This window comes from Sesamum indicum, linkage group LG8 (assembly GCF_026168435.1).
Source record: "Sesamum indicum cultivar Baizhima isolate 11 linkage group LG8, ASM2616843v1, whole genome shotgun sequence".
Lineage (NCBI taxonomy): Eukaryota > Viridiplantae > Streptophyta > Magnoliopsida > Lamiales > Pedaliaceae > Sesamum > Sesamum indicum.
In genome coordinates, this window is record NC_142664.1 from 2,216,338 (window position 1) to 2,226,869 (window position 10,532).

The following is a 10,532-nucleotide window of genomic DNA, read 5'->3' on the forward strand; positions in this document are numbered from 1 at the left end:
TTTTTTTTATTTAAATATATATACATCTAATATAATCATGAATAATAATTTTTTAAGTAATTATTTTGGATATTTTTTTAGTTAAATATATAATACAATATAGTATATACATCATATTAATATTTATAAAACCCAGTAATTAAAAAATAAAAATAAAAATTCGACCGGAAAATTGTATTTTAATTTATTATATTCATATTTTTAATATTTATCAAGACTGAATATTTAAAAAAAAAATGAAAAATTGACCATGACTAGTTAGATTCCACTCTTTGTATATAGGTCTTTCAACTCAATCCCACAACTCTACTCTTTTCCGTTCCTCCATACTTGCTGTTGTTTGATCCAAAGTGCTCTCATCAAGATCACCTCTCTCTCTCTCTCTCTCTCTCTCTCTCTCTCTCTCTATATATATATATATATATATATATAATCTAATATTTTAGAATCAATGTCAAATCCAAGTGATTGGATGCAATTATTTTCAAATAATTTCACGAATATCAATCCGATTGAAATCCCTCAATCAACCATCACTACCACCGACGTTGTCGTCGCCACAACCACAGGTGCCGCCACCACTTCAAGAAATGATCATGACTTGACCCCTAATCAGGGCCGTGTATCGAAACCCGTCCGCAAACGGTCGAGGGCTTCCCGACGAACCCCCACCACACTATTCAACACTGACACGACCAACTTTCGGGCTATGGTGCAGCAATTCACGGGAGGCCCTTCCTCCACGTCGACCGCCAGACCTCAGCTCCCTGTCACACTCGGCACATTCAGGGTTACGCAGCATGTGGCTAGCACGGCGGCAACAATGGCTCCAACGACGGGCAGGTTTCAGGTGCAGTACCCTAACCAAATGCAACAGCAACACATGTTCATGTTGAGTAGTAACATGCATGGCGGCGGCGGCAGTGGTGGCGTGTCATCACACGCGCCACCAGGGACGTCCCCGACCAATGAGAATCGGAATTATGATAACTACATGCGTTAATAGGAATTGGGGCTGATTTTTCTTTTGTAGTTTGTAAATTCTTTCTTATTGTTCTCACTTGAGAACTATGATAGCTAGTTTGGCATTTTATTTTATTTTATAATCTTCAAAATAAAAAATAAATGTTTATAGTGTTAATATATATACTTGTTTGGCGAAAATTTTTGCCCAGATTTGGTTTGGCTGAACCAATCAAATCACATAGCAAGTGTATTACAATTGCTCTGTGATGGGTCATTTTTCCTAAACTGTGCACCAATCACATGACAAGCGTACTGCACTTATCGTATGATTAATTTAGATTTGACGAGTTACGTCCAAACAAGAATTTCCCCGTTGTTTGGATATTCCTTAATTAGTTTGGGTTAGGATCTTTTTTCTATAAGCAAAAATTGAAAGAGAGTATTGAAAATAAATTGGGAAATATATTTTTTTTTATGAGAAATATGTTTTTATATACTAAACGTTACGGCACGTTGTTCATGCATTTATATATCTACGCGTTAATATATGTCATAAATAAAAATAAGATATACAAACTAACACATCATATTTTTTTTAAAAAAAAGAGATAAATAATTAATAAAATAAAATTAATTTAGGGATATTATCAAAAAAAAAAAAATTGGCGCGAGTGAAATTCTCATATTAGTATTGATAGATAGTATCGATCAATGAGAAGAAGAATTCGACTGCTGGTGGTTGAAAATATATAAAGATAATTTTTATAATTTAAAAAATTAGTGTCGCGGTGTAAGTAACCATCATTTATGAATAAAAATGGAATTTTATTTTTTATATAATATAAATACATAATCAATAGTTTTTTGCATGATTAATTGCATTTTACCACACTTAAAAGTATACCATATGTCGCAAGTACCGATCAAAGAATGTCAATTTCATTTGACAAATTGTTAATAAATCATAATAAGTTAGAAAAGTAAAATATTTGCAAAGCATTAAAACTTCATCTGTAGTGGTGGTTTTCTAAATGGGTGAACAACAATTTACCCTCATGTGATATTGAAAATGAGCACATTACTCCTCTATGAAAAAATATAGCAATTTACCCCCTATACTTTTTAAAATAAAGCAATTTACCTCCTTATATAGGGAGGTAAATTGTTGTATTTTAAAAAATACAGAGAGATAAATCGCTATTTATTTTTTCATAAGAGAATAATTTGCTCACTTGCGATATCACAATGGGATTGCTTGCATTTTTTCCTTTTCTAAATAGGTGTAGTTATTAAATCATGTCGTGGTGCGATGATGGATCCAACCCAGGATTTGTAATTTTTTCTTCTGAAGTGCATTTATATTTTTAAATTAATTAATAAATTTAAAATAAACAAAAAATAATATATTATTATTTAAAATAAACTGAATATCTGTAATTGTAAAACTCGAATTCACAATTTTTTAGTTGGGGAGATCTCAACCTCACCATTCAAACAATAAATCATTAATCGTAATTTTTTTAATTATCATAAAACTTATTATTTTTATATATAGCCACCCGAATTTTATAATTTGTTTAGAAATTATACGTAAATTTTATTTGTTTTATATATTAATCCCATCATACGAGCTATGATTATTTTCTTCCTTAATTTTTTTTTCAGATTTCTTGATTATGTATATATATATATATAATATTTTCATTAGAAAATCATATGGGCAATTTTGGTCAATTCAACCAATTGATGAATTAGTTGGCGTGCTAAGCACTGGAAAGGGACTGATTTAAAATGTCAGTCTCTCTTCTTTTTTTGGCTTTTGAACTGTTGACTCACTTATATAAATAAAACAATTTAGATTCATAATAGTAAATTGATGGAACTTGTTTAGACCAATATTTAGATTTCATATCACGATTCCGACAATTCAGTTCAGTCAGTCGAGTACCTTATCAATCAACCAGCTAAAATTACATAGACTATCTATGTCTCCCGTCAATGAAACACGATACTGCAATACTTAGTGAAAATCTCTATAGAACTCTTAGAGCTTGTTTGGTTGTGTTTTCAATGAGATTTTTTTCCACTTTTCACTATTTGGGTAGATAGGAATTTGTTTGGTCAAGCCATTTTTAGTGAGAATGCATTCCCATTTGAATTCTCAATTTCAAATTTATATAGATCACATGTGCTTGCCATAGTTGTCTTTCTGTCACATCAAAAATACATATATCTATATTCAACATTCTCATACCTATATATCTATATTTGAAAACAACTAATCCAAACATATTCTCAGTTTTCGCACCAAAATCAATAAAGCATTTCTACACATTTCCAATTGTTGGAAACTGAAATGAAAATGAAAATGAAAACACAATCCAACGGGCTCTTAATGTCTCGTCTCGAGGTCCTCGACTTGCAATATTTCAGACCGACCCTCAGAAATTTTGGTTCATAGTTGTCAACCTATACATAGTCCAACTCCACAGGTTTAACCTTTCGACTTGTGGGCGTTTGTTATGACATTTAATATTTCTTGCACTCAATATTAAAGAAATAATGGTAGACGCATTACAATTAAATAGATTAGTCCGTTTGGTTGTCCGAATTATCTTTTTAATAAAAAAAATATTATCTATATGTTTATTGAGTAATAGATTATTTCTTATGTAGATAAAATACATATTCAATAAAATATGAATAAGTAATTCTTTTTTAAAAAAAAATACTAAATGGAAAATTTGTCATCAAAGTAATTTGATTTTATTACTAATTATTATTTTTTAATTATCAATTATGTAAATAGAATCAATTAAGGAATTATAATCCTAATACCTTCTAATTATTGTATATATCAATCATACAAAAAGTAAGAACAACGTTGATAATTTCATACCTCCATTTAAAGTTTATATAATTTTATCAAACATCAGGGGGATATCCATTATTTTTAAAATATCAAGGAAATATTAATAATTTTTCAAATAATGAGGGAGTATTCGTAATTACACCAAACATCAACAATACTTATTACAATTTACCCAAATTTTTAGTAAGTTTTGAGACTTCACTTCTATTTCGACCAGACTATTACCCAATCTTGGACCAGACTATTTCGAGCTGATTCATATCGATTCTAAACCGGCCCAACTCATTTTTAAATATATATATTTAAAATTAAAATATTAAATCAAATTTGATGAATTATTACTTTTATATTCATTTCTTTTTATTTAATTAAATAAAATTTAAATTACACATAAACATCAAACATGTTTCAATCGCTAGTTGCTATTAAATGAATGGGTGAGGATAAATTTCTATTTAATTCTCTAAAAATAAATTAAAAAAATAATTATTGATGTTATAAATAAAAAATCTACACACACAATTACACAAATACACATACACAATACATATTTCCAACTTACTTTTCTCTACTAATAATAACAAGAGGAAGAGAGAGACAGAGAAAGGAGAGAGAGGAGCGGGAGACAGGGCGAAGTTTAGGATGGGGGAGAGCGGTGTTGGAACAACAGAGTCGGAGCGGAGGCAGACCGCCATTAACAACGCTGCAAGCACCGAGAACGGCAACGGTAGAAGTTCTGCAGGTTTTTCTTCCTCGTCCGACCACCCAATTCGTGTCTATGCTGATGGGATATATGATCTCTTCCACTTCGGCCACGCTCGCTCCCTTGAACAAGCCAAGAGGCTGTGCGTTCTCTTCTTTGTTCATGACGTCATTTTTTCTGGGTTTGGTTTTTATTTTTGATTTGTGCTCCCGTTTTGGTGGAAATTTCACGTGTAACTGAAATCATGTTGTTAGTTGAGCAGGCGTTTGGTTTTTTTGGGCAGGTACTGTTATTTGTGGTTGTTGATGGGTTGCCAGATATTATGCCCCAGTGTTTGGTTTTTTACTTCCATTTTCTCACGTTACATGTTAGTATTTGTTTTTGAAACTTTGAATTTTTCTGAATGTTTGTGGGTTTGTTCTTGGTTGTTGAAATTTTGTTACTTTTACTCGTTAATCTCGTGTTTGGTTTTCTCTCCGTGTTGCTTTTGTTGGTGAATAGGATTATGTAAGATCATGTTTCCGTATTTTGACCCTTTCATTTTAGTCTTTTGAATTAGCATCAGCGTAATTTTTCTCTTTCTGGGATCAAATTGATGTTAAGATATGAATTCTGCCTGGGTTGTTAATTTCTCTAGGTTAATGAGTATGTACCTATTTGGTGCTATTTACTAGTTATTGCGAATCGTCTTATGGTGCCATGTGTCTATGCAGGTTCCCGAATACATACTTGCTGGTGGGATGCTGCAATGATGAGACTACGCATAAGTACAAGGGCAAGACTGTTATGACCGAATCAGAGCGCTATGAATCCCTTCGTCATTGCAAGTGTGGTTCTTTTCCCTCTTGTGCATTTTGTGTGTCTTTGTTTGCATTTGTGGAGGCTTCATTTGACGACATTTATAGCTTACTTAATGCAGTTTAGCCACTGTCAGAGGGTTGGTTGTATTTGGTAGTGTACATGAAGTGGTATGTAACTTCTTGCATTCTTACTTGAGGATGTCCATTGGAAGCTTTTGGCATGATAAGATTAATGATTATGATCTGGTGTTCTAATCATTTCCGTTCTGCATGCAAGCTATCATGAGTTGTGCATGACCGCATGCATTATGTTATTCGTGAAGCATGATTCTTGGAATATTACTTTTAGTAATTGGATGACTCGTAGTTTGTTCAATTTTTATGCTTCTTTTAATAACTCCATCGCTTGTTGATTACATGAAATTATTTGACATCTAGCTTTTCTTTCTCAGGTGGGTTGATGAGGTTATTCCTGATGCCCCATGGGTAATAAATCAAGAGTTTCTTGACAGAAACAAAATTGATTATGTGGCTCATGATTCTCTACCGTAAGAGTTTCTCATTTCGAAAGTTTCCTTTCACAACAGAAGTTTGGATAATGTTATTTGAAGATGCTGAAAAGATAAAAGAAGGCTTTTATACTTTCTCTCCTTTATCTGTCAGTGGCTTTAGCACTTTGATTTAGAAATGATAATCACTTTAACTTCTAATACAAAATCTGCTAGGGGTTACAATGGAAGTTGGGTTGTTAGCTAAAATCATTTAAGTCAAAATGCTAACTCTTGCTGTTGTTTGCTGAGCTCTTACCTTAATGCTTATGAGCTTTTAGCTACATTAAGCATTTTGAGTTGTTTTCATTACCTCCATCCTCTCCAAAAGTTAGGCTGAAATATTAATTAAGAGCAGGTCGAGACTTATTCAACTAATGGTAGTTTTTTCAATCTGCAGACGTTTTCATAGAGAATTAACAACCCATTGAAGTAATAATGTTCCTGAACTGAACTGGCCAATTTATTTATATATGTGTCTTTCCGTATCTTTATAAATATTGCATCTATGCAATTGACATGTTTGTCCTTTACTATGCGGTCATATTCTTTTAGTTCATCACGATTTCAAAGAATTTAACTTTCAAACTTTAAGCTGCTGTTGTAACTCATGACCAAATATTTTTCCACCTTTCTCCTCTTATTTTAGTAGTTCTGCAAATATCCCCAAAAGTTTTCAATCTTATTACTTCTTGATATTTTTATGGATTTCAGCATATATTTAAAGCATAAAATTTGCCAAATGGTGCCTTGATGAACTCCCTGAAAGAAGTTGAAATTGAGTTAGGTTTGGCTATCTGATTTGTTACTCTAAAACTCCTTATTTTTGTACCACATGCAGTTCTTTTTAAATTAATGGATAGAATCCAAAATTTATTGGATCCCCTATTGATATGATGTAAAAGCTTTCTAGATACTTACCCTTGATCAGCCAATTGAGTTATACTCTGTTCGCAAAAATTAAAACACAGAATAACCTTTGTTTCTCTTGTAGTCCTCTCCGTCTCTTCAGTTTTATCATAAGAAATTGTATTGCATGCGGAATGATCTTGGATCAAACATAAGCATTAGATGAAATACGATTAAAATAAATTCAGAATAATAAGTTTTTGCATGCAATCACAGAAACTGTTTGTAAGAGCACTTCTTTTCGTTATTATGCATCAATATGCCAAGAACATAGATTAGCTTGATAAAGATTTGCATTGATTAGTGTAATTGACTCTCAATTAAGTGTTGATATCAGAAATGGTACGGTAATAACCATGTGACTGAATTGAACTGGTTTCATGATAAAAATTTCGCATTTCACTTACTGAATAAGTAGGTTTGGCTTAAAACTATTTATTCAAAATTCCAGCAACCATTCATTTATGCCCTTGGGGCAATGTCACCTTTTTACAGTTATGCTGATGCAAGTGGAGCTGGAAAGGATGTTTATGAATTTGTAAGAATTTTATTCTATCCATAATTTTTTGATTTGATAAATATTTTCTCTAAAGTTTCTATGCTTTTCAGTGGGCGGTGTCTCTTTTGCTTGTTGACACCTAATTATCATAGGTTATTAACCTCTAAATATAGGTGAAAGCTGTTGGAAGATTTAAAGAGACTAAAAGGACAGATGGAATTTCTACATCAGATGTCATTATGAGAATAGTAAAGGATTATAACCAATATGTGATGCGCAATTTGGATCGTGGATATACAAGGAAGGAGCTTAACCTCAGTTATGTTAAGGTATGACAATTCCATATATTCTTGTTCGTTGTCATGAATTGATAACGATGTACCTCAATTCATCTGCCTACTTGGGTTACTAAAACCTGGTTTGGTATTAGTGACTTTGGTATCAATAACACTGGTGATTTTTATGATTCTCTCTCATATGGGCAGGAAAAGCGACTGAGAGTGAATATGAGACTGAAGAAACTGCAAGAGAAAGTCAAGGAGCATCAAGAGAAAGTGGGTGAAAAGGTACTCTTTTTGATGAAAATGTTGGCTTATTTGTTCTCTTGTCCAATTTCAACTTATTATCTATACTGAATCACAAAAGTTTAAGTAGAATAATGCCTTTCAGCATATTTATGTTTTTAAAGTGGCAGGTGATAAGAAGAGGAAACTATTAAAATGGAGCACAATATTATATACATCTGGCATACAACTCCACATAAGTAGCGCACTTGTCTTCACCATTTACAGTGGGTACTACAAGCAGGCTCTATAGCCAACTCTTTAAGTTCGGTTGATAATTCAAGTTCAGAACATAAATTTAGGGTTCCAGGTCATTCCTTTGACAACTATTTTGGAGGGTCGGGAAAAGATAAGTAGGAAGAAATCATAATCACTTTAGGCAAAAAAATGTGTTTTCGTCTTTCTTGGCGGATGTGTTGACTGTTGGGCAAGAAGGTAGGTTTAATTTATTTTAATTTAGTTAGGTTTGATATTCATATTGGTACCTTGATTATGCTCATGGTAAAATGTTTCTCTCTGACCTTTCTTTTTCTTAAAGGTTACCTGATTTGAAGTTTTCTCTAGACCTGAACATAAGGGAATAAAATGCCACCACATCAGACTATCATCAAAGTTCTCTCTTTTGATGATAATAATACGATTGTTAATTGTACTCCTGTAGGACCTGTACTCAGTTATTAAACCCTGCATGGTCGTGTGAATTCAAATATCTTGGATTTAGCATTGATTGTATTCTATTTAATGTCAAGTTGTTATCTATATCATATTGTTCAGCCTTCATCAATCACGTTTTCTTGCATGTATTCATTTAAAACTGTGTTTCAGATACAAACTGTTGCAAAAACAGCTGGTGTGCATCCTAATGTGTGGGTTGAGAATGCTGATCGATGGGTTGCTGGGTTTCTTGAAATGTTTGAGGAAGGTTGCCATAAAATGGTGAGTAACTCTCTCATGAACTTTTGAGTTTTGACTGCCTATGATCTTCCATATACTCCAGTTTTTATGCCTAATATCAACTTTTCGTCTCAACTTTTGTTTTAGGGGACTGCTATTAGAGACCGAATTCAGGGGAGTTTAAGAGGACAACAAGTGAGGGGTTTGCTGTCAAATGGCCATAAGAGTAGTAGTGACGATGACGACGATGACGGTGATGATTATGAAGAGTACTATTTCGAGGACGATGAAGAATATTATGATTATGAGGAATACTATGACAGTGATGGGAATATATGAGTCCCTGCTAATCATGCTGTCGCCTAATCTGTACTTGTGTTGTACAAAGGATCAAAGATTTTCATAGAGTAGATTAAAAGTAAATCCTTTTGTGGACATGGCAGTAGATGTTACTCAAGTCTTTTTAGGCTTTTATTTGATCTGCTGCTGTTATTTCTCTTCAATTGATGTTTTTGGTTCTTGTTGTTTTGATAGTCATCAAATTGTAATTAGTGTGGATGAAGATTTTGCCAAAGGAAAAATACCTTAGGGGAACTATCAGTCCCTTCTCTGTCATATTCAATTACTGTCATATTTTACAACTTGTTTATATATAATGAAATTTACATTTAAAATAAAAAAAATATTGCAGAGAAGAACATTTGTAGATTCCAGTTGATGTGCCCACATTTACTGTGACAAAGATGGGCGAATTCTCTGGAAAAGATGGCTGACTTTTACCTTCCTTTAAATTATTATTAGGTTAATAAACAATAGTTTTATTAGGAATATTTATTTTCTTCTAGAAAGGAAAGTGGTATCTAGTTTTATTAGGAAATAAATTAGTATAAATAGGTGATGTAATTTAAGACATCTCTCATCTATTATCGTTGCATTTTATAAAATTCTCTCTCTCTCTCTCTCTCTCTTGTGTTTCTCGTTAAAATGCTCAGCTAATTTCTATATTTTTTGTTAAAGATACGTAATTGATTTCATATATTGTGAGATCTGATTTGTGATTTTCATTTATTTGGGTGCTTGTGTCGTTCTCTAAACTCTTATTATAAATAATCTAATTTTTGAATGATAAAGTCAATTGTTCATTACATTTTGACTCCTTGCATCTTCTTCCATGCAGGTTCGCATTATCAACATTTCAAGAGTCGTTTCCTTTTGCTTGTGGCGCATTGTTCTATGAAATTCTTTCCATGAAGGTGGAAGTTTGTAAATGATGCGACACAATGAGGTTATCTCCAATTCTGATGTCCTCCAACTTAAGCTCTCCAACAATCTAATAAAATCTTGAGCTTGATCAACAACTGATTTGTTATCTACTATTGGAAGAAAAAAAAATTTGCTAGCAGCATATTTTTTCGCACCCGCCTTTTCGATATTATACTTACTCTACAATACTTTTCAAATTTTCTTTACAATAGAGTATATTCTATCATAATAAACATAATTATCATATAAAAAGTTCAGAAGATAATACCGATATTTGAACGCATCATTGTTGTAGTTCTCCACTTTCTCTTGGTAGATAACATACTCATCATCATTCATATTACTGTCATCGACCTTGTTTGGATTTTTCTCAATGAGAATATAAGAAACCTTGAGAAGGTTTAGGTAAAAAATACTTTACCCTTCCATATCTTGAAATGGGTACTATTGAAGCGAAAGGACTTGTTGAGATCTCCCTCACTGACATCCGTTGATTTTTTAACTGTACCCATTTG

General features: G+C 32.5%; 2 protein-coding genes across 3 annotated transcripts; both read left to right on the forward strand.

Moving 5' to 3' along the window:
- The first annotated feature begins 451 nt into the window (after positions 1–451).
- LOC105167576 (VQ motif-containing protein 22) lies at positions 452–1,003 on the forward strand. The gene has a single exon (XM_011087350.3). It carries the CDS (start codon positions 452–454, stop codon positions 1,001–1,003), a length of 552 nt encoding a protein of 183 aa, XP_011085652.1.
- Positions 1,004–4,382: 3,379 nt separating this feature from the next.
- On the forward strand, positions 4,383–9,369 carry LOC105167440 (choline-phosphate cytidylyltransferase 2). 2 transcript variants are annotated; one of them, XM_011087158.3, is made up of 8 exons: positions 4,383–4,683; positions 5,255–5,368; positions 5,794–5,889; positions 7,294–7,336; positions 7,471–7,626; positions 7,783–7,863; positions 8,686–8,796; positions 8,902–9,369. In XM_011087158.3, the coding sequence occupies exons 1-8, from the start codon at positions 4,481–4,483 to the stop codon at positions 9,091–9,093; spliced, it is 996 nt and encodes a 331-aa protein (XP_011085460.1). In that variant the 5' UTR covers positions 4,383–4,480; the 3' UTR covers positions 9,094–9,369. The 2 variants fall into 2 exon arrangements, with proteins under 2 accessions (XP_011085460.1, XP_088739201.1); XM_088883075.1 differs by lacking the exon at positions 4,383–4,683 and adding an exon at positions 4,802–4,908.
- The last annotated feature ends 1,163 nt before the right edge of the window (positions 9,370–10,532 follow it).

Bases quoted from the DNA above. Each gene is read 5' to 3' on its own strand.
- LOC105167576 (XM_011087350.3), top strand. From the start codon at position 452: ATGTCAAATCCAAGTGATTGGATGCAATTATTTTCAAATAATTTCACG.
- LOC105167440 (XM_011087158.3), top strand. From the start codon at position 4,481: ATGGGGGAGAGCGGTGTTGGAACAACAGAGTCGGAGCGGAGGCAGACC. The intron at 5,369-5,793 runs GTGTGGTTCTTT...TTTCTTTCTCAG, and splicing joins GAATCCCTTCGTCATTGCAA to GTGGGTTGATGAGGTTATTC. The intron at 5,890-7,293 runs GTAAGAGTTTCT...ACCTTTTTACAG, and splicing joins GTGGCTCATGATTCTCTACC to TTATGCTGATGCAAGTGGAG.